At 45.3% G+C, this 24,618-nt stretch overlaps 1 protein-coding gene across 6 annotated transcripts in view; it reads right to left on the reverse strand.

Annotated features, from left to right (window-relative positions):
• The window catches only part of FRMD4B (FERM domain containing 4B), a 139,889-nt gene that overhangs the window by 18,700 nt on the left and 96,571 nt on the right, over window positions 1–24,618 (reverse strand). For all 6 annotated transcript variants that reach the window (XM_080385326.1, XM_080385325.1, XM_080385323.1 and 3 more), the window contains 4 exons: window positions 11,579–11,662; window positions 10,304–10,369; window positions 9,191–9,248; window positions 8,171–8,257 (listed from right to left, as the gene is read on the reverse strand). In XM_080385326.1, the coding sequence (XP_080241452.1) occupies window positions 8,171–8,257; window positions 9,191–9,248; window positions 10,304–10,369; window positions 11,579–11,662 (295 nt within the window). The remainder of the gene's footprint in view (window positions 1–8,170; window positions 8,258–9,190; window positions 9,249–10,303; window positions 10,370–11,578; window positions 11,663–24,618) is intronic.

Here is a 24,618-nt window from a genome sequence, read left to right on the forward strand (position 1 = left end):
GGGTTGCCTGCCTGTGGGGCAGCAGGGGTGACAAGGGTCACGTCTGGCAGGGGGACAGCGTGCAGCTGCCTCATGGCCTTGAGCAGGCTCCTGCCCGGGCAGAGGGACACCAGCACTCCGAGGGGCTGGGGGGACCCTCTGTGAGGAGCAAATCTGTCAAGTGCAAATCCAACACCAACCTTGGGTGAGATGTACCCCTGATCACCTTTGGTGCTGAGGCAGGAGAGCAGGGAAAAAGAAGAAACACAAAAAAAAGAAAAAAAAAGAAAAAAAAAAGTCTTTGCCTTTTTAAAAAAACCTGCGTGGTATTGCCTCAGGGTGTGGGTAGAGCTGTGCTCCACTTCCTCCCCACCCTGTGCGATCCATCCCAGCCCAAGCGGGAGCTGCTGGGCGCCCGATGCGCCGGCACATTCAGCGCAGACACTCGCCTCCACGGGGCTGTGGCACCCACGGCTGTCCCTCTGCTGCTCCACCGGGGCAAGCCGGGTTCAAAATTCCGCACGCAGGGTGCATTTGTGCTCCTCTGGACTGAGAAGCGCCCTGTTCAGCCATCTCACTTCAGAACAACATGAGCTCCTTAGCAATCAGCTCCTCCAACAAACCCTCCTGCAGTCAGGTCCTTAAACAAAAGGCCAGTGATTGTATGAGTAGCTCCAGAATAAGTTGTAGACTAATAATATTTATATAGGTGCACTTAAAAATAATCATGGCTGGATTCATGAGGACAAAAAGAAGGAAAAAAGGTCTCAATACAACGAAGGGGGGGAAAAAAAGGAATAAAAATAAACTATAGTACACCGAATGAAATTCTATAAACTTCAAATAAAACTTTTCTAAATTGTGGTCAAAAGGCAATACTCAGGAAACCGTCACTGCACTAGAGTTTTCCTGCTCTTCAAATACTCCCTAACTCTGTAGAGACATGTTTCTAAATCATTCCTAATTTCAATCCTACCTAAACAACATGCATATTAAAAGACAAAAGAGTTGTAAAAAAAATAATAATAATCTGGAAATCAAACTGGTTTTTGAGGGCTGGAAGAACAATTAGGAATAATTAAAATGTTTTTGTGGAAGTTTTGCAATGCATGTTCTCTTTAACCAGACGATTAGGTCCACCTGAGCTAATGAATGTTTTCCTAATAGCCTTCCCATCCATTTAGATTGCCTGATCCTTAAAGGCTCCTGAAAATTGCAGGGAGTATGGCAAGGGCTGCCTGACCATACAGCCCTATCCGACTACGGGCTGAATGTAGCCTGGCTGAGGTTGGTTTTCTGGGTCTTTCTGGAGAAGGTGGAGGGGCGAAGCTCCCTGATTGCACCTCCTTACTCAGTCCCCTCCATGCACCAGCCAGGTTCCTGCCACCCAGCTGCTGCTTTTGCCAGCCCATGAGTTTAAGCTTCCTGCATTTCTGCTGCGATCCTCTTCCCGATACTGCAGAACATCCAACAAAAAGGTGTCACCTTTCTAACCTTCCTTTCCATGCAAAAGGAGCTGTAATTGTAGTCTAACAAGACACAGAGCAGACACAGACTGCTTAAGTAGGGAGACATCTTAATAAAAGAAGCAACTTTTTCCCCACCCCCCACCCCCCCTACCTGGCTGATTTTACATCCAGTTTTGAATAAAATGCAAGTTTGTCTGGGCCTGACAGCAGGAGCTCACTGGCTCAGAAAAACGGCCCCATCAGGATCACAAGCAGGAACTGGCAGGGCCCCCACCTTGAGACCCACCAGAGAGCTGCTCAGGGGCCCTTTGCTTAATATTCCTATAGCCTGATGCATTTTGTTTACTTTTTTTTTTTTTTTTTTTTTTTTTGCAAGGGGGTGAAAACCAGGAGAGAAGCTGGCTGCAGGGGTAGTGCAGCCAAGCGCTGCTGCGCCAGCCCTGGGCACAGCATATGCTGGCTTTGCAGCCAGGATGTTTCCGACTGAATTTGATGGCAAATCCTGACCACAAGCTAAATTATCCAGACCTCTGAATTTCTGAATTTCCACCCAAGGGATCATCGAGCATGGAAGTGCAAACCACACTACAGTGTTAGCAGCAGCCTTTCCCTCGGGAAGCGCTTTCAAAGCAACTGGTGGTACGTGCAGAGCCTGTAAGGAGGTTCAGCAACCAGCATCCCAGGAACTGGCTGGGAACAGCAATCTCCAGACAAATCTGGCAATTCAGACCATGGAAACATAAAAAGATTTCTGCCCACAGGAATGCACCCCACCCCGGTGAAGGAAATTACCACCCTGCCGGCAGTGCTGGAAGAAGGGCTGCGTTTCAGCCCCTCTGTTGCAGTTTGCTGTCTGGCATACTACCCTCAACTGAAATCTTTTTGTTTTAAATTGCTTTTCCTGGCCAGGGAGGGAAGCATTTGAGGAGATGGCAGGAGAGCCAAGCTACTCCACCTGCAGCAGCTTCTGAGAGGAGGCAGCAGACTGCTCCCACCTGTGCCAGCATAAATTGGCAGAGCTCACGTGAAGGCATCCTTCATCTCGTACATATTAAGCCAGTCCTATAAAAACCTCTTCAGTCACATTTTTTCTAACACGTGATGATCTGACCTTTCCCAGCTCTCACTAGCATTGGCATTAGTAAGAATGAGAGATGCCTCAACACCAAATGCGTGTGTTTTGGGGCAGGCGATGCTCAAGCAACTTTCTGCACATCTGGAAGGAACTGAATTTCAGAGTGGTCTCATCACAGCTCTGTGTTTATTTTAAATCATCATGCGAGCTTAGCCTCTTACGCCTAAATCAATGGCTTCTACTCAGTGAGAAATAAACACCGTAAAAGAAATCTCTCCCTAATTAGATCCGCCTGCTGAGAAGCCCGTACAAATGCCATTGTCTTCTGAACCACTCCGCAAAGCAGGACAGCAAATTTACATTAAGTAAATGTTCCACAAGGGAAAACTTTCAGCATCAGCTCTCAGTGTATGTTGAGTTAAAAGAAAAATATCAAAACATGTCCCTCCTCCAAGCTCAGGAGTGATGCACCCCAACAAAGAGGGAGTCAGGCAAAACCACCAGGAGGCTGCATGGATGAACATGCAGCTTGTGGACAAAAACACACACAGAAAGGAAGCAAGGACAGGGAGCCTGGGAAGAAATACAGAGAAACTGTCCAAGCAGCCAGGGATCAGGTCAGAAAAGGTAAAGCCCTGACAGGATTAAGCCTGGCCAGGGGTGTCAACGGCAACAAGAAAAGCTTCTTCTATAGGTTGGTGATAAAAGGAAGACTAGGGAAAATGTGGGCCCTCACTGGAATTAAACAGAGACCTGGTTATCCAGAACATGGAGAAGCCTGAGGCAGACAACTTTTTTTCCTCAGTCTTCACGGGCATGTGCTCCAGCCACACCGCCCAGCTCACAGAAGGCAAAGGCAAGGACCAGGAGAATGAAGAACTTCCCACTGTAGGGGATCACGTTCAAGACCATCTAAGGAACCTGAAGGGGCACAAGTCCATGGGACCTGATGAGGTGCATCCACAGGTCCTTGGGGTACTGGCAGATCAAGTGGCTAAGCCACTATCAATTGTACTTGAGAAGTCGTAGCAGTCCACCGATTGAAAAAGGAGAAACATAACCCCCATTTTTAAAAATGGAAAAAGGAAGACCCAGGCCAGTTGGTCTCACCACTGTACCCAGCAAGATCATGGAGCAGATCCTCCTGGAAATGATGTTAGGGCACATGCGAAATAAGGAGATCACTGGTGACAGCCAGAACAGATCCACTAAAGGGCAAACTGCACCTGAGAGACCTGGTGGCCTTCTACAACAGGGTTACAGTGTTGGTGGATAAGGGAAGAGCAACTGATGTCATTTACCTGGGCTAGTAGGAGCTGTCCCTTTGGAACCAGATGGTCTTTAAAAGTCCCTTCCAACCCAAACCATTCTAGGATTCTGTGATAAATATTACCCATTTCAAAATGAGTAAACTCTAACAAAACCACTTCTAAGAACATAATGCATTCACAACAATCTGCAGTAGAGTTGAAATTCTTGTAGATTTGAAACAATACCATAGCAAGATTAGTTCTTCTCTTCAGACACTATAGTTCATTTTATCACCAGGGAGTCACCACAGAAACACAACGAAGTGGGACAACAAGTCAAAAAGCCAGCAAGCTGCCTTCCCAAATTCCCATCCCTCAGAGGCTCACCACATACTGGCTGAAGGCAGAATAAACTCAACTCATACCCTAACACACATTCCATAAACAAGAGGACGCACTGTTTATCTCATCAGGGAGGATAGGGGTAGACACACAAGGGAGATCTATTCTGTTTTGAAACAGCAAACAAATTCCTGGGACCCGTTTTATGCTTTCCCTAATTGATTCAGAGGAGACTGGGGCAGGATCTTGGCATGCCACCCCATAGCAAGCAGGAGGCATCTCTCCAGGCAGGAGGCATCTCTTGGTATTAACTGCAGCCAAAGGGAGAATATGTTTGCAAAGCAGCAGGACTGCAGAGTTAATCCCAGGTCTGAGCTGAAATCGGAACAAGGGTTGCAAAAGCCAGTCTTTTTTTATGCCCTGTGAGACTTCAGGATTATAATCAACAGAGCTCAGCGTAACCTCCAGCCAGTGTGGAGCCACTATACAAAGAAAAGGACAATTTTCCTAAGTGACGCAAAAATAACTCTCCATTTTCAGTCTATTACAGAGCTGGAGCACAGCACTCTCCTCCGTGCCCATCAGTTTGCAGCTGTCAGTGAGGGGTAAAACAGGGGCTCACTTTGCCGGAAACCAGTTCCAAAGCAATACAAGCTTTCAGGAGTAACTTACAGCAACAAAACTCCTTTCTCCAAACCATCTCAGGTCAAGCAGCAGAATATTAATAGCCGGACTCCAACCTCCCCAGCCAGCTTTACACCCAGACACACACAGCAGGTTCTCCTGGTCCAGCCCTGAGTCACGCACCATCCTCTCCCGCAACACATGCTTCCCTCACAGATGATTGACAGTACGTGCACAGGCCTTGGCAAGGCTGGATCAAGATAAGGATCTGGAGGTTGCTTCATCCAGGTCCATCGTGCAAGTTGTCTCCTGTGCAGAGTTCTCAGCCTTTGAATTCACACAACAGTGTTGAGCCAACAGCGAAGTCTTGGGATAACCACTGTGCTTCAAGGCTCATATTTATGTCTCTTTGCCTAGAGACCTGCTTTGATAAAGCCAAAAGATTTCACTTTTTGAGGAGTACGGTTATATTTGCTGGGATTTGATTGATGCTTCATTAATGGGTGCAGTTAGTTACATACATATTTTTTATCATAATTATTATTTAAAATTATATTCTGAATGTGGACTCTTACCAGATGCCTATGATGAACACATTAAGCAAATGCAGCTATATCTGACAGCAGCCACTAGCACTGCAGAAAAGACATGGGGGAGCAGAATAAAACCCCCTGGTGTAAACTCAGCTGGAGCACAGGCACCAATTCCTGCCCAAAGCCTCCCACCTGAAACCCAGCAGCTTTCCCACGGCAGCCAGGGTCAGAGAGGTTTGCACACCCATAGATCACTTGTATCTGTAAAATTAGCAAAGATCAGCTTGGTCTTTGTAAGACTTGGACTCAGCCCCTCCCTTTTATTGAGATAATCAGCTTCATGTATATTTAAACATTGCTAACTGGACAAGTGGAACACAATAAGGATGCTCTTTCCCAGATGGCTAGGGATAAACACAACAGCACTTTTGATCCACAGTATAAACAGCAGGATAACACCAGCACATGGCACTTGACTTTGGCTCCATCCCGCAAAGGAAAGCAAGAAAATTCTGCTAAATCCAGCAAAACCAACACCTCTGCTCCAAAAGACAGGCATGTAAACCATGCCTACTCCCCTCCTGCCTGCTGCTTCTGAAAGGACTGTGCTTGCTGATTCCTTGGGGATTCAGGCAAGCTATACAGACTCTTTTCTCTCTGAAATATATTCTGATACATTCATAAATATGAACAAACAACAATACTGGTTAAAAGGAGACTTCTGCCTGCTGCACCACAGGCAGCAAGGCTATTGCTACGCTGAAATAAACGGCAGTACCTCAACATTTTAACTCCAAAACCAAGTCTGGAAGCGGGTGCCTCTCTGGATCCAGCGTTTGCTTCCCCCCACCAAAAGTGATCTGATTCCAAGTGCTTCCATGGATCACATCAGAAGTGCACTTTATATTTCAAACCCTCAGACACTTTTTGTATAAAGAAACCATTTGCATATTTAGCCACATTGGTTAAAAGCAGTCATGTGTCAGGACAAGCTGTGGCTTCAGTCATTTGTGTCCCTTCCTATTAACACCAGACACAAATCCATAAGGATACTACAGCCATATCCATCCCCACTTTTTCAATCAGCTTATTAGCGTTATACCTCCCCTCTGCATTTAGACTCCTCTTTCCCACCTTCCCTTTTCATCTCTATCTTCTGTTGTATAATTACAACTACAGTAAAGCAGACAACTAGTATCATTTCCATTGTAACACTTCCACTGCAGAGGTGAACTTTGGTTTTTATTTTATTTTTCTTAAACACAGCTCCCGGTGCATTCAGAGGCAACGCCTTGTAACGAACTGTAGCAGGGTGTGACTTGGTATCTGGGCCCTGCTGACCTTAAAAATTTTTCTTAATCTGCCTGGTTGATGTTGCAAACTGAAATCCCACAAGCATAAAAACTGCTTGGCGAAGCAATGTTTCTAGCCAGGCAGGCTGCATTTTCTTGGAAAGCATTGCTGGTCACAGCTGGACATCTGGGCTAGAGAGTGATCCGTGTTTGACCTGACCGGAAAAAATCTTGTAGATGTTGCCTAAAACCAGGGAAGTGTTCATGAGCAAGAGGAGCTCCTTGATGCTCTCCTTTGACAATTGACAGCTGCACTAACACTGACTTGACTTTCTAGGGTTCCTCTTGTGTCACTGTCATTTAGAAGAGGTACGGTAAGAGAGACCTGGGATGAAACTATGTGCTTTACTAAACAAAGGAAGGAGATACAAGATCAGCCTTGGACACACAGGTATATAAATACACCAAAAGAAACCAAGTCATAGCCTGCTCTGGAAAAAGAGAAGATCAAGTTGGGAGCTTGAAGGGCAATTACTCTTAACAAGGAAGTTTTGTTAATCTGCGTTTTTTGGCACAGATACACTAAACAATATCATTTTGCAAATATAAAATTCCCTGGCAGGAAGCACACGCTTCATGTGAACTCCTGCCCAGATCATTCCCGGGGAAGAAGAACAGCAAAACTCCAGGTCCCTATCTCCTCACGGCTCAGATACTTCAACGAAGACACAACCAGAAAGAAACCACACACCCCCAGCCCAACCACACGGCTCCTGCACGTGCAGCCCCAGCGGTTTTAACAGCCAGGCGGGTTAAATCACCCTTCAAAGGCTTCCAGGGCTCAGCGCTGTCGTGGGGAGATGCCTGTGGCTACAGGACCGGGTGAGCTCCCAGTGTGCTGGGCTCACAATGGGCTTTCCAAGGCTGCCGGCAGCGGAGCCTGTTGGGGCTAGCCGGCGGGGGGTCCGGGGGGGCCACCAGCACCACACGGGACCCTCTGCCCTGTTCAAACAACGTGGGAGGTTTGCTGGCAGAGTTCGCTCTGCAGGAGACACACGGGGGAGCAGAGGGGTGGAAAAACAGAAGGACGACCTCCAGCATTTGGCATTTACTCTCAGCCTCCTCTTACAATTCATTGCATCATGGAAACATAGGGCTGCCCAAACAGGCCTGCAGTTCCATGCAGTTCCCTTGTATTTCGCAGGTATCAGTGGAGCCTTTTATCCATTCACACACAACACACACCTACGAAAGCCAAGTGGATACATTGCTCGAGTACAAGGCCTTTAGTCCGGGACTTGCAGAAACCCATTTGCTTCATAGTTCTGTAGTTATCCCTGGAGGCTGCCAAAATTCCTGTCCCGAGACCACCAAACTCTGGACAACACAGGAGCCAAAGTTCCCAAAGGGAATGTCTATGATCTGTGTGAGGGAGAGTTCGACTGCCTGAGTGCCAGCAGAATTCGCCTTCTGCCTCCAACCCTTTGTCTTTTGCTCAGTAGTTTAACAAGCAACAACTTGATAAAGTATACTCTAACATGCAATATTCCACCTCCCCCCGCCCAAAAAAAAAAAAAAAAAAAAAGTTCAGACACAAAAAACTTACTTTTCTGGGTTTAACTTTGTCTTGTAAGTCGTACTGGCCTATTCCTTTGTAACTTATGCCAAGCCACCACGGGATTCCTTGTTTATCCTGAAAAATGGACACCTACATGAACCGAGAGCTACTTAAGAAATACACAATTCCAAGACTAGAGCCCATTTAATTCTGTGACAAGTATGAGTAGGTACTGAACAAAGATATTTTTTTTTTTTGCAAAGACATTGATGTGAAGTGGATTGCTGAAGTGAGTGTTGAAATTTTCTTCCCCTGCTTTTCCAGACAGAGGCAAGAAACTGGGTGGTGGTTGTGCAAAGTGGGCAAAAAAAGCAACGGTGCTGCTGAAATGATGGGGTGTCACTTGTTGCAGGAGCGGCTGTGAGGGGGGAAGGATATGGGACAGAAAAATTGTGGTGAGTGAGTGCATCCAGGAAATTCAGGCACAGACAGCCACAGGAGGAGAGAAGAGAGCAAAGCATCAGCTCCTCAGGTACCAGTGCCATGGCCATGACTAAGTAAGGAGACATCATCTCTGCTGAGCTCTTCTGCACAAAATGCTTTTGGCCCAGGCTCTGCTCTACAATGGGAATAAATGCTGTATTGCCATCACCAAAAATATTTCTTAGCATTTCTCTGCTCCAGGTACGCACCCACTAATCACCTGCCACTTAAAAGTAGTCTTTCTTACATTGCATTTTTTTCCTAATTAGAAACATCTCTGGGGAAACTATTAACTGCTTTGGATCTAGAAGTGATAACCAGTTTAATTAAGATGATATGAATTTAGCTCCTGATAGGATTACAGAAGGTTTTACAAAGATTTCTTTCTGTCTTCTGTAGCACGTAATGCTTTGCTCCTGTCTGGAAACAATTTTTTAAGAATACTGAAGTGGGAAAAATTAAAGAGGTTGAAAAATGCAGGGTCTAATACTGATAGAAGTGTACTGAATCATCAAACTACTCCTATAGGAATGTAATCACATGTAATAAGCTAAGCAATCACATTATCCACGGGCATTTACTAACCTTTACTCCATAGTAATGAACTCCATATGTTGGCAAAGCTTCTACCACTTTCATGTACCTGTAGACAGATTTATAGCATATCAGATGTTTTTCTCTGGAGGGAATAATATCTATTAACATTTTTTTCACACGTACATTTGGGACATGTCATTTACCATTTGCATATTTTGCAGGTCTTAATAATTGAAGGCCCACATTTTCCAAAAAAAACTTAGCATCCTGGCTTGGGAAGGATGTGATACTTCAGCCCAGCTATGGAAAATGGAAAATCTCTCATACAACAGAACATTCCATCTTTTATCAGAAGGCTGAAGAACTGAAAGTAAAAATTCTGAGCTGAACACGTGTGCCTTTTGGGAAATGCTGGTGGTAAAGACCTGTCTATAATGATTCCATTGTGGTGCTCTGGTTACAATGGATAGGCTCCAGAAGTGTTCAGGCAGTTGTACGACTGTTTCATGAGGCAATTCAGACAAGCACTGAACAGACAATTTTCTCCCTTGTTCCTATTGAAAGGAGCTCCTGAATTATTGAGACAGTTACAGGCATCGAGGTACGTGAGAAAAACTGCAAGTTGTCTACATCATGCAACTGTAGCAGTCCAACTTCTTGGCTCGTAACACATCCCGCTGCATTTATATGTAAGTACATTCAGTAATATTAACAGTAAATTAAAAATAAAATTCCACAAGCTCTGTATGCATCTTGGAAGACCTTGTTCGTTTGAAAGCCAAATTCTGAAAATTTCAACAAACACGCATTTGGGTTTTTTATACGACCTCAGGTAATACTTGCCCTTAAAAGTTTGGTTTGAAAACTAATTGACAGCAAGCAGGGTATGGAGAAGAGTCTTTCAATAAAGTCCAAAAAAAATTTTATATTTGGGGCATATGAACGAAGACACACAACCTTAACTGCAAGCCTGTGAAATCTGAAACTTCAAATAATTTAACTTTAAAATATAACTCAATTAAAAAAAAAGACTCTGACAGATAATAATTGTAAAGTTTGGAAGCGAATGACCAAAACAGCCTGCATTACCACTTCTCAACAAAGAAGAACAGAAGAAAAGTAAAAATATCATCTTCACAAATTAACAAGTGTCATACTCACTGAACAATGGCTTGTCCTCTGGTCAGACCTTTAATTTGTGTATAATGCTCAATTACTCTGTCCTCACTGCAAACCAAGCACAAAACCCAATTTAGAGGCTCAGTGACTTTGTTCATGTGTGACAGCATCTGTCGAAATTCAGACGCCTGCTCAGCATGCAGAGAAGCGTCCTTCTGTACATTTCTCACTCTGGTTTACATTCTGTTTCTTACTGATTTCTTTCCCACCCTTCATTAGGCAGCATGGAGCTGCCTGCCTGATCCCCGCCATCGCATACCGCGTTCCAGACTAATTAACGAATCGTTTCGGATCAGCCTGTTCTGCTGCAGATGCTGCTGCAGAATAATGGTGCTAATTGTATAAATTCATTTTCACATTCCAAAGGACCAAAACTTCAAAGGATGGTTACTGCTCCATATGTAAGACAGAAGAAGTTAAACCAGAAACTTTTTCATTCCGGTGTATTTTTCCCCCTGAACTTTCATAGGTTAAAAAAAAAAAAAAAAAAAAAAAAGAAAAAGATTTGTCAGCAATGACCTTTTTGCATTTTTCCTGTTATGTACTTGAACATTTTGTTTTAGTGGAATGCTTAATAAAATAAGCGTTTAAGTGTCAGACACTTGGAAGCAAAGGAAAACCCAGCACCATTCATTCTGAAAAAAAAAAAAAAAAAATCATAAGCATGTCCTGGTATACTTGAAAATCCATCAGATAGGCATCAAGCCTGAAAAAAATGAAACAAATGAGGGAGTCAAACTTGCACAAAGGGAATCAATTGCAAGGAAACAATATTATTGATTCATTCCAAATCCTTTAGAGCAGATTCAAGCCACATAATTGGACCTGCCTTTCTGTCTCCAGCTTTTCTAGCTTATTTTCTCCCCATCCTCTTAAGGAGAGCAGCTGGGTGGGCATCTGGCAGCCAGCCAAGGTCAGCCCACCACAGAGGCTCTACTGTGCGACAGTTGAAGAGCAAGGTGCTCTTTGCAAACCCAGGCTTGGCTGGAGTTCAGATGTCAGCTCATTCTACTGCATGGTCCCCACATAGTCTGATCCAGGAATTTCATTTGAGCAAACTTTCAATGAGGGATTTGCATCTGATCTTGCATAATTTATAAACTTCTAGAAACTGGAAATGCTTGAACATGAGCAATTAACTCCGAGTCCTATATCATACAGGCTGAAAACTTTTAAAGGAGTTTGCAAAACTGTTTAATAGTCATCTTGTCATTACCATTCATAGCAATGATTTACATTTTAAATTAAATAGCTCACCAGTAAGCGAGTGATGGATGCTCCTGCAGTGTCTTGGTAGGAAAGACAGGCAGCGTCTTCAAGTCTTTTCTAGTGTTTTCATCACTAAAAAAACCCCACAAAAATGGCACAGAGTCACTGCTAGTGAATCATCAATGCAATCATTCGTTTCAGCAGAAGGAAAGGGCTGTATTTGCTGCCCAAGAACATCGCGTTGCCCCATATCAGGCTGTCATAGCAACATAACTCTATAGGCCCTCTCACATGACAGTGATGTATATGGTGTCATGCAGACTCATGCTGTAACTCATTACACAGACACGTGACGCTGGGGCCACTGCGGCGGGAGCACCCTATCAATATTTATTTTGCACACACTCACTCTACCTGCTGAGTGCAGAAAGAGCACTCAAACAGCTGCAGGAGGAAAGCCTCTGCCCCAAAGCAAAGGTGGTAGTGCCAATTTTTGCTCTGCTTTTCACTAAAATCCTACCTCTAGCCAATATATTTTATGAAGCAGCCTGGTATTTGTCAAATCTCAGAATTTAACACTGATCTCATTCAAAACAGAAGGTTTCAGTTCATATACTTTAAAATATTTTCACTGAAAACAGCATTCTTGGACTGCTTATTCCATAAAAAGTTCAAATAGTTTGGACTCCAGGCTTAACATGGAACAAAATAAATTGTGTTGAAGTATTTGAATGCAATTTGTCACAAAAAAACCCCAGCAAAGTATTTAAATATCTCTTTACAGTCATCAGTAAAATGGTTAATATTTTCTTCTTGTGTGCTCCCTTAATTAATCAGCTGAAAGCTGCACGCCTCATTTCTGCAGGATTTCTGCGTGCCTTCCCAGCAGTGCCAACAAGCACGAACATGACTTTTCTATGTAAAGAATGCATCAGTCATGTCCATCAGCATCCACCTCGACTCCTGCACCCAGGCTTTCCTTGAAGGTGCTTTCCTGCTCCCAACCTCTGTTTTCATCAGATTGCGCTATGAAGAGATTTCATCTGAGCTATGTTCTCCCTCTTCCCTCAAAACCAGCACACTGCGCATCAGTAGAATGGACCAGAGCACAGAAATCTGTTCCACGGGCACCGCAGCTCGACCTCTGCAGCAAACCCCTACCACATTCCCTCTCACACAGCAGATGTCACATGGAAGACGCAGTAAATTAAAGCTTTTTGTTCCTTGGCGAGCAGGGGCTAATCGCTCTGCAAGCTTCTTCCCCAGCCCTGACAATGTGCCTCAACCCTGACTAGGAGGGACCACCTCTGGGGACAAGGAAACAGTTCAATCAACAGCCTATTTATTCTTCAACGTCTTTGATGAAGTTGCCAAGAAGGGGGTCAATTAGCGCTGAGAAGCTGTTGTTGCCGAGCTTTGCCGGGCCGGCACTCTTCTGCCAGGAATATGCACTTTTCTTTGCAAGCTGGCCAGCACCCAAATGCCACAAACGGGGACAGCTGGGTGGAAAATCGGGATCTCTCCTCCCAACCCTTCAAACACAGCCAATGCTCACAAAAGCTGAGAGCATTTTATTCACCCTTTAAAAGCCCATTTTGAGTGGCTCAAAAGGCTGCTGGACATCTCAGCTTGCTGCTGAGAAGGTAGATTACCAGGGTTTTGTAGGGACACATGAAGATGCAGACAGAGCACACTATCCTGAGGCCTCCAGATACCAGAGAGAGAAAAAAAATTAAAAAAAACCCCTCATCCCAAAACCCAAGCCCTAAGCAACCTGGCCTGATCTCACAGCTGACTCCTCTCGAGCAGGAGGTTTGGCCAGATGACCTCCTGAGGTCACTTCCAACTTCCATCAGACTCACAAACTAACTGATTACTGAAATAAAAATTTCCTCCTATTTTTAAGCCCGACTTGTAACTGCAATGGCTGCTGCAGCAGTCAGGGCTGGCAGGGAAATACAGTGAAGCAGGAGAGACTCTGGAAGGAAGCAATAATGAAATAGCTCATTTTTACCAAACAAAAGGGCTGTTCCTCTAAATATAGATTCTTAATCCACAATATTCATAATCAGAGGTTTAATGGTTGGTCTCTAAACCCCTAGTTAGAAACTTCCTTGCCAACGAACAACAAACCGCCCAAGCAAGGGCTGAAGCACCACAGCTGATGCTGGAGGCAGGAGCTGAGCTTTGGCAGAGGCAGCTGGGCAGGGGGGACAGGTGACTCCCCAGCTGTCACCACTACAGCTGAGGGGAAAACGTGCCAAGCTCTCCTTCGCCAGCCATTACAGGGCCAGCTACCCCGCAGGCACCAAGACTCTGCAGAAACATCACGAATCCTGGCAGGTGCACCCTACCACACGCTGAGGTGCCACCTTTTGCACAATTGGTGGCCTCCAGCAGGGCTACTCGCCTTCCCAGTTGGTTTTCAGGTCCCTTGCCTCTAGACCTGGTTGAGTAGCAATTTACTTGATCCTCAAACACCAAAGCAAGGGCACTATTTAAGCTTGAGTAATGAGCAGCAGCTCATCAATATGGAGATGTCTACCACTGAATTTCAGCCAAGCGCCAGCCAGCACACCCACCTCCCTGACAAGGTTTGTGGGCTCTGAGCTGGGACTTATGTGACTAAAGGGCTGCAACGACATGGGGCACATCCCTCCAGCGCTGACCCAGAACCACAGGCTCTGTCAGCAGGCAGAGGCCACAGAGCTGTGACAACTCACAGCAGAGCTGGACCTTCTCTGTTCTTCTGCCAAACTACAAACCCATCCAACTTCTTGCAATAGCAGAGAAAACACTTCTTTTACAGGGCAAGGTTGGCCCTTGGGACCTGCCTTCCTGAAGGAACTCATCCTCATACCCTGAGGTTCAGACGCACTGTCCCATCCATCTGCAGCTGGAGGCAGTCCATCAAAATGGACTTATGAGGCCTGAAAGTCTCCGAGAGGCTATATGAAGATTTTTTTTCCCCTGCGTAATTGTAAGATAAAGGATGAAACCATCCTAGAAAAATGTAAAAGACCTGGGAGAAACAGGGCAGAGCTCCTTGCATGCTGGACGCCTTCAGACAGCGCAGGCTGGCACGCAGCAACCCCGATCTGCTGACTGCGCGCCTGAGGATTAGCATTTGGGATGATTCACGGCTTCAGGGATAATAAAAGCCTCAAAAGGTCCTCCCCCTCCTTCCACAGAGTTCATTATCACTTCATCTGCACTGAGAAGCCCAAGCACGTCTCCCCTTGACCTTCAGGATCACTTTCCCAAGCCCTCCGAGACCCAGCCGTTCCCCAGAGGTGACGACTCCAGATAGCAGGAGCGACGGTTTGAATTATTACCTGTTCCTGTTTGGTTTCACAGCGGCCACAAGACGATGCAGAAATCACAGGGCAGACAGCCCCAGCTCCAGATATCCAACCGTCTGTGCTATCTACCAGCCCAACACACCAATGTTGTATCTGGCATGTCCACGGGACGCTCGCATCAGGGTGGGACGACTCGGCCGGCAGGATGGAGAGGCTCACTTGTATTTCATCTGACCTCTGCTACGGAGGGGGCTTCTTGACTGGTGGTTCTTGGCATGGTTTCAATACATAAACTGCCCAGAGTCAAGAGGACTAACATTTTTTTGGCAAAAGGTTTGTTTATTCCCCAGGAGGAGAATATAGGAAACTCATCTCAAGTATTTTTCCATTATGGAGAAGAACTAAAGAAAACCAGCAGACAGACCCTTTCCTTCCTATTCCACCCTCTAAAGGGAAGTTTTCCCTCCAACAGATATCGAGCAGAACTTGAATTGACCTGGGTGATGTAAATGAAAAATGACATCAGATCCTCCTCGCGCCAAACCTCAGCTTGCATTCTTCTTGGTGCTGACCACATTTCATTTTCTGTCCCAACAGGAACGAACGCTGGGCAGGACACTATCCCCAGCAGCACGCCCTGCTCAGCAGTGCCAGCTCTCTGGAGACGGGAGGGCAGCTTGTCTCCAAAATAACCCACAGCAATATTTAACCACATACCGTACTTCTAATAGGAGTTCTCACATTCAAACTACTATCTCTAGCAGCAAACCAAGACCAAACCCACATGCTTCCTACAACCCACTGGCTTCACAGTGAAATTTTAGGCATTTTGCTAAAACTCCACCAGAAATATGGGAAGGAACCAAGCCAGACTATCGTGGCACACTCTGCCTAAAACACGTTACTGAGAATCAAAAAAGACGTATATATTTATGGTTCGCGAAAGTGCACGTTCACAGCTTATAATCAAGCAATTCCACACTCCCTGCCAGGCAATGATTCACAGAACTGTGCCAACTGGGACCACTCCTCAGTGGTTGCCCAGGCTCTCCCCCCTGCGCCCACTGTCAAAACCAGCTTATGCCTGTTGCTAACGCAGGGAAGAGCTTCGATGTAATAAACTGTGGTTAATGAGATTAGCTTAAAACGTGAAGAGCAACAGACACACCCAGAGCAGCAAAAGCAATATACTGGACTACAACATAAAAGCTTATCAGCCCATATCATCTTTATAAATATTAACAACTTGATAAGGATAGGACTTCAGACAACTTTTAACTGACTGAAGTGATGACAGGTGTGTCTGCCTCTGCTAAATCGAGGTCATAACACTTTATAAGGTAGGAATTTATCACTGGGGAAAGTGCACTCACTGCATAGTGATTGTGCTCTACTCTCGAAGCCTCCTGACCTCACACAAATACTTACTCTTGTGTTGCTATGTGATCGTTAGAATAACTCACTCCTGAGTCTTTCTAAATGTCACAATTTTATGTTCGTTTAATTCTTAAAATTAATTTTAAGCACACCATAGACAGAACTTAGAGTAGCCTTGTTTTTAAAAGTTATCGACCAACCTCCTAAGTTAACCTGAAAGTTATTTCATGGACACCTACAAATCAGCAAATGCTTCTGAGAATTGCATGAGAGATACAAGGAAATGTGGAGCTTCACAGCTAAAGGACAATACAATATTACCCTGCATCATCAAGATGCTTCAAAATCTTTTTGTTATATTTAGAGCTAGCGAAATAAATACACAGAAACAGCACACAATTAGACTAGACACTTGAAAGCTTGACAATCTTAAGTTTTCAGAGGGCTGGTCAGGTTACTCAGATGATGTTAGTAATGGCCCTATTTCTCCAGGATAACCACTGAATTCCTCTGCTATCTGATTACAAGCAATGCTGTAACGGTACAAGAACATCCCATGTTGCTGCCCATACCCCAGCCCGGTCCTAAAGTGACTTTCTAAAGCGACCAGGCTTAGGATAGCATCACCAAAGCCTCCAAGGTGCTCCCATTCCATATGTTTACAGATGAGAGAGGGCAACACGGGCCATCACTCTGCAGCTGGACTGCTCCAGCAACAGGTGACTTCCCTGTAGGCTGTTGTTTTGTTTTAAAATAAATGGAAGGGCAGAGCGTGGCAACCTCACACTCCCATGGAGGCTGGACTGCCTTTCAGGGTACCAAGAGGAACAGGTGGGAGGAGGAAGCAGCAAGGCAGTGGAGTGGGGGGAAAAATGCACAGGGTTAAAAATGCAAGAGAAAAAAAGACTGGGGGTGGAAGAGAGAGCAGGGAGGGTATGAGGAGAGCCGATGGATTTAGCAGCTTTTGAGTATGTTGGAGCAGCAGGAACTTGGCAGCAGGATTTTGAAAACAGGCTCTCTGACAAATCCTCTTTTGTGACAAATGCCAGACGTTTCCCATCATTTCCCAACCTTTCAGTTTATGGTCTGCTGGCACACTCAAGAAAGTTATTTTTCTATTGAAGGAAGACCAGGATCTAGAAAGACCACGAACAAGGGGCTCCCATTGGCATGGGACAGCCGGAGCCAAACGTTGCCCCCCCAGCCAGTGGGGAGCTTTGCTGGGGCAGGGCTGCAAAGTCTGCCACTTGAACACCAGATAGGGACTGCCTGCTCACAGAGGTATTTGAAGGAGCATTTTTAAGAGCCTTCCAAACCCCATATGTGAAAAGGAACACGATAAGCAGTGCAGATGGCTTTTTCAATGCCAGGTTTGTCATGCATCTATGCCGCAGCCATGCTGTGGGTTCCCATGCTGTGCTGCACCAACAGCTTTACTTTCACAGCTCCAGAGGGACGCGCAACAAACACACAGCGTGGCTGGGGCTGGGCATCCCTCTCCCACACTCGGCACAGGCTGGACCATAGCCTTGGACCTCCGGACCTGACCTCCAGCTCCAGCCCTGCTCCTTTAGGATAATTTTTCTGCTTCCTGAGCCCTGTCCAACTCAGAAGGCAGCAGCAGTGCCTACTGTTCTCACGGGGGTCTGGTGACCCTGCTCATTGGCTTTTGGAAGATGGATCAAAAGCACCAAGGAAAAAGCAACATTTCTCAGATCAGCTGTATGCATGCACCTCTCTGCCTGGGTCATGGGGACTGGACAAATGCGAACATGACCTGCTCCCAGAGCCACCGTGGCTCTGGGAAATTCATATATACACTTTGCAGTTGAGGAATGGGGTTCCAAGGAAGCAGTTCTCCTTGAACTAGAAGAAGGTTCAAGAAAGAAGCTACAGAAAACCTGTGACCTGAATCTGCCCTAAATTCTCAAGTCTTCTTTTACAGCTCTTGCTGTGAAATATGAATATTCTGAGGATAAAACCCTCTGGTCCTTGCACACCACAGCTCCCACCAGTGATGGCCCGCAGTCCCATGGATCTGGCGCAGTACATCCACGTTCCCAGAGCTGCTCAGCCGTACCAACGGCACGTGCTGGCAGTGCTGCTCTCAGACCAGACGGGAAGCAGAACAGCTCTGCTTTACCTGGGGATTTACTGCAGAGCCAAAGATGACTATTCCCGGTTGATACAACGCTTGAAGGATCCCAAACCCTTCCTCACAACAACAGACTGTTATTTCTAATGTTCAGGCTTTCTTCCTGTTCACACAAAAGTCAGCTTAGCCATATTAGCGGTGGGGTTTTCGCATGTCTGACTACAGCAGCACAGTGTAAAGCTTGTTATCACAGCCCTGCATGCTGATACAGAGATACATGGAACCACAAGAAAAATAACGTATCCAAATAATGATAAAGGCCTCACAAATCTGCAAAAGCAAAAAAGCTGAGACTGAAAAGTTGTCGTTCCATTTCCTCAAAGCACAAATTACACCCCACGTGATACATCCCAACCACCATGGGAAGGAAAAGCAAGAGATATTTATTTTTGCGTTTTTAAAGCAAGGATGTTGTTTGGAGTCAGACCAGAGCCCAAACTCCTGCTCGCAGCTGATGGTGCAAGACTGGAAAAGCTCTCAGTAGACCAAAGTTTTCCTGATTTTCAACAGAAAGGAGTTGAATACCTTATAATGCAAAAGCCATGAAATTTAATTTTACAACAGGAAAAAGCAATGTGTTTTAATGCTGAACCTGTGTTTGAGGGAATGTTTAGGGACAAGGAGGACAGCATGTTTCACCTAAGGCTGCGGATGCCATGACGCTACTCCAAGGCTAACAACTACGACAGCAACATTGTCCCCTGCACAGGACGCAGCTTAGGGGATAATGAATTTTTCTGGCACCGTGCTTGCCTTGTCTCCTACCTGCTTGGGATGCAGAGCACACGCAGAAGCCCTCTCTAGGTGGCTGGGTTGTACCCACTACAGCACTGCCTCTCTGAGTTAAAAGTGCCTTAACAGAAAATAAAGAAAAGACTGTGGAGGGACAATTAAAGAGGACAAAACACAACCACCTCTTTGCTGCCCCTCAAGAAACTGTATGAATGTCACACATATGAAATCTGTAAGTGCATGTACCTTACCAAATCACCATCATTATGTATTGATATTAAAAGTTACACTGCCATACACAAGCAGTAAATCCCATGAGATCAGATTATTAAGTTACTGAAAACATCCTTTTTTCCCTGCTTCATCTAATTCTTTTTGCTCATTTCACCCACAGTGCTTCCACCTAATTCATCTGCTATATGAGAAGCAATTCCTCGACAGTCCTTACAGAACTGCTGTAAAATAGGAAATGGTAAAAAATCCCATTAAAATAACATAATTGCAATGACTATATATGCTTTGGTCTGTCCTGAACTGAATCTACAAGTCGCACCAGTAGAAAAAAACACCTCTTGCTGTTAAAAAATCTAGCAGAAAATTAGGGTCTTAACTCCATATTTTTTTTCACAATTACACCTAGTTTACACAGTGAACTTCCACTTTTTATTGAAAAGTAACACACCACGAGAGAACATTTTCACCTCATAACTGCTGCCTAAATGCTCAGGGATGATGTTCAGCAGCTCCTTCCCACCCTGCCCTTTGCCCGCTGCCTTGCCTCAGCCACCCATTCCTCATGGTACCCAAAAACCAAACTGCAGTGACTTGAGAAGAAAAGCAAGATTTGCACACTGCTAGAGAAAAATTACTAGTTTCAGGCAGCTTTCTTTGAAGAGGATATAAAATTCAGTTAAGCAGAGCGCTCTTTGGGGAAGTGGGTATCTGATATCTGTCAAGTAGCGGATTTGTCATCATTGTATGAAATAAATAGCAAACATAACTTTCCTTAAACTTGCTAATTTACTACCTTGGTTCATTAGACCTTCCCAAATGAAGTGAAATAAATAATCACCCCCCTCAGCAAACAGGCCCCAAGTTAATAAATCTTCGCTCATCTTCTTTCAAATTAGTTGTTTATTGCAAAAGTGTGAGCTCAGGAAAGCGCGCAGCTGGGTTTGACGGAGACAGAGTTAATGGTTCATGGAGCAAGCACCTGGCAAAGATTTTTAAAGAAAAAGCGTGCAGAGTCAAAGCTGAAAGGCAAAACACACCATGACTCACTTGGCAAACAAGCAGCCGTGGCGCACCAGGAGCACAACCCCAGCACCAGTGCCGAGCACTGATTTACAGCAAGGCAGACACAGCCCACGGGGAGCTGTGGCTTACACTAGAGAAAGCCTCTGTAAATATCAGTGCATGGAAAAGAAAATCAAAACCTAAACCACAGTGCTACTTATAACAGGCACCAGATGGATGCCCTAAGAGCGAACCCTATGGTGAGCCAACACCTCTTTTCTATCACCCACTGTTACATGTGGAAGGAAATCCTTGGCAGCTGAGAGAGGCACCTAGACCATGCTCAGGTCTTCAGCCTCCCTGCGTCAGGCCAGCACAGGCATCTCCTTGTAAGTCATCCCCAAACGCAGTGGCTCTGGAAAAGAGCTTCCAGTGAACGGCTCACAACTGGTCTCCTTCCCCAACAGGGCAGCCGAAGGGGAGCAGGTCTGTGGAGCAAAAGGGGACCAGACACCCACACTGTACCCATTTCAGGGCTTTCTTTAGGTCAGCTCTAGCCTGGCCCCATCACCTGAGCACCTCTTAGTGCTTGGACACACTAGGTGGGCTCCATCCATGCCACACGGACCCACCTTGAGCCCTCTGAGACCTCTCCAGGATGCAAACCGGAGAGAGGGGAGTAGGAACAACTGGGAGCTTTGGTCCAAATTTGTCTTTCTGCTCCGACCCCAGCCCTGGACATGGCCACACATGGAGTTCTGGTCATATGGACCTGGTGAGATTTCCAAAAACAGGCTGGACAAGCCACCGCTAGAAAATCTCAGGTGTCTCCTGCATCTGAAGCTACCTTAATCTTGGGGTAAGCAGTATAGCGAACAGGTGCTTTGTTATCAGAGAATTATTAACTTCTTTCAAGCAGCTATTTGCCAGCACTGCCCGCGTTACCATTTACACATTCTTTCCTACCAAAAGGTTTTCCAAATTGTTTGGCAAAACAGTCATCTTCCCCAGTAAATGCTACTCAAAAATCTAATAGTGAGATACACTCTTAATTAGGAGCAAGCTGTTAATACCAGTTTTCTGCACCAAGACCAGGCACTTCATTTTTTCCTCAGTAAAGTTTTTAAATTCAGGAGTCTCTGAACCAATTGCTCCATAGCTGCAGTTTGCAGAGGTATCTTTCACACAAACCTTTTCCTTTTACAAATGGCATTTATCACCCACATAATGATAAACCCGGTGCCTCGCACATGTCAGCTATCAGGAATTCATTATTTAGTCTGTGTTATGTTATACCAGTCGGGAGTTATCTTTGCAGCCCACAGGCCAGAATCAAAATTGAATGTGTCAGCTATTTAAAGAAAATGGAAGCCCTCCTCCAGCAATTTAATTAACTTTCAGGGAGCACGGCTAGGTTTCAGTCCTGGAAATGTTACTGGAGAAAATACGATCCAGGATTATCAGTCAGAAAAACTTTTAAAAAGTTACTTCCCTTACACAGTCCCTGTAGCTACTCTGACTTTAATAAACATTTTTCTAATGCTAGAAGGACAGTATTTAGGAAGTCTCAGTTATAAACTGTCTCTTTCATCAAACCACAAAGAAAAATGATACTATATACTGTTATTGTACAGCATATTCGAGGGCAGATACTTCGTCTGTAAACTAAATACAGCTAAATCATTTGTTTCCCAAGGAGGCAGGAACTCTATGTTGCATATTTACACAATGAATAATTACCAGACTGATCTATTGTTTCGCTTGCCTGCCAAGAGATTAGCTTTCTTTAAAATTTAAATAAAATTTCAAAAATTGATAGAATATGGACCTTTTTCCCAAAAAAATTGAGCCATGCCAGAAGCTGCAACTTGAATCAATTTCTCCTTCTAGAACTCTTGCATAGTTTAAAAATCATGATTTTGTAAAACCAGGCTTGCAGCTTTTTCTGTTTCATTTGCAAATACAAGCAGAGGAGCACAATTAACTAATGCAGAGTTTCAAAACTGCTTTTAATGACTAATACTTTGCTTGAGGATCTTATTACAGGAGCTAGAGAAGAACTGATGGGAATTCATTTAAACAGAGAAGCAGCCAGCTAGAAGCCATACACGAGTTGTGAAAAACAAACATGAGCAAAGCGTTACATCCCTCCTCTCGAGCAAAACTGCCTTCCTGTGCAAGCACTGGGCACGAGAGCCACAGACTTGGAGCATCCCAGGCTTGCCAGGAACACCAGAGCTGCAAGACTCTCGGGAGGAACTGCTCTGCCCATGGCAGCCCCAACACTGTCCCATGCAAGGGGCAAAGGAATGCTGCCCCAAGTGCCCCTGCAACGTGTTCTTCATCACATACAGGGGGTAATTACTTTGCCTGGGATTGCCAGTTCAGTAAACAGGAAAAGAAACCGGGCGTGCGGTGAGCTATACCAACCATGATCCACCACCACCTTCATTAATCATTCCTCCTGCAGTCCACAGTCATTTCAGACTGCCTTTGGGAAACCAGAGCTGTCCAGACCAGGCACATGTGCAATGGATATGCTGTGGGTACAATTCTGAAGCACATACTTCAGTTTTATCAAGATGTCTTAAAAGCCAGGGTCCTCTCAAAGCAGGACTTGGGTGGTTTACCTTGCATAAAGCCTCTCTCCAAACGATAAGGTGCATACTCTTCTCTTAACAGCCCAGCTCAGGACCCCAGGGTCCTACTGTAAACCACCTGCAAGAGCCAAACCCCAAAGACCCTGATATTTTCGTGCTGCTGGTGTGAAGTCCCTCCAGAGTGACCTTTGTGGTGCAGAAATCAAAAGGTTTTACTTTCTCCGATTGCCCATGCATGAGGTTTGCTCACTGAAAATAAACAGATTTCAAAAGAATGTGCTCACCCACTCAGCATGGCACAGGGGAGGGTGTTTCTCAGGAGATTGCTGCTCTCTGCCATCAAGACTTTATCTGAGAATTTGAGCAGCGGATTGGGAAAGGGGTTACTGCAGAGCCGCAGGAGTTTGAAGTGTTTGGACCCTGATACCGACCTGCCTGTTCCCAGTTAAAGCCAGTGGGCATGCCACACTGTGACCCCACTACTGGACGTGTCCCCATGGAAAAGCTCCCTGTGGGATGTGTGAAAAATCAGCCAAGCAGAGATCACCAGCGTTGTCCGGACTGGCCCATTTTTTCACTTCCAGAAAGCTAATCTCTAGGACTTCAGGCAATTCCTGTATTTACCTGCATTCACTCCGCACTAATCCGATATAAAACAAAAAAGGAACTCACGTAAGCAGAAATGGTGCAAGAGCCACATTCCGAAAAGTGATTCAAGGCGGAATGGCCAGACAACAGCGAACAACGCATGCACCAACCCCGGCCACAGCAAACGGAGGCGACCACGCGCACAAGTGGCACTGCTGCAAGAACCTGTGCCTTCTATCACAGCAAGCGTGGCAGGGGAGGCCAGTCCTGCAGTATCTTTGTTAAGATATGCTGGTAATTAAGCTAGTGCTTTATCAGCAGTAGCCCAAAGGACCACTTGTGATGCATAAAATGAAATTCCTTCACTCCTGGTGTGCTCGCTAGCCCTGGGACAGCTGGCTGTGCTCATTTGCTACGGAGGCATAACATATGTTTTGTTTAACAGAGGAAACAATTGCTGCGGCTATTTTCATGCAACTGTTAGGGGAAGAGCTACGCTTGAAAATCACACTTGTGGGCAGAGTATTCCTGCCTCCAGTTTTCTTTAAATACTTCTGAAGGTAACCATGGGCAATCCACTCCTTGCAATGTGTCCGCAAAGGCACGGAAAATAACCACAGACCCAGATCTTGGGCATGTGAAGCAATGCTTACAAACCTATTTATGGCAAATGATAAGGAGTCAGTGTTAAGTTTAAGCCGCGTAAGGGAGGTTTTCACCACAAAGAGAGTTTTTAACCTTAACCCCTTTTCTTGAGAATTGACAGCATGTGCCACCAGCTGCTACAGCTTAACAAGTTTGTTGTTGTAAGTGAACAGCAGTTGTCTGGTGATCTGTGCCTAAACTGAGTTAAGCTTGGGGCATCATAGGGTGTCCCTGTGAGATCAGGCAAGATGAGCAGTTTTTCTGGAGAAAAATACAGCATGCTGCAGCTATAAGCAATATACTGTGGGTCACAAAGCAGGTCTACATGTGAACACAAACAGAAATTGTCTCTGTAGCCAGCCCATCCGGTTGATCTCATTCACAAGGACATCTTTTCCTCCCTGCAGGCATGACAGCATGCCAACAAAAAGGAGGAGGTTGTGATGGACTTCA

This window comes from Falco punctatus (genome assembly GCF_963210335.1).
Source record: "Falco punctatus genome assembly, chromosome: 4".
Classification (NCBI taxonomy): Eukaryota; Metazoa; Chordata; class Aves; order Falconiformes; family Falconidae; genus Falco; species Falco punctatus.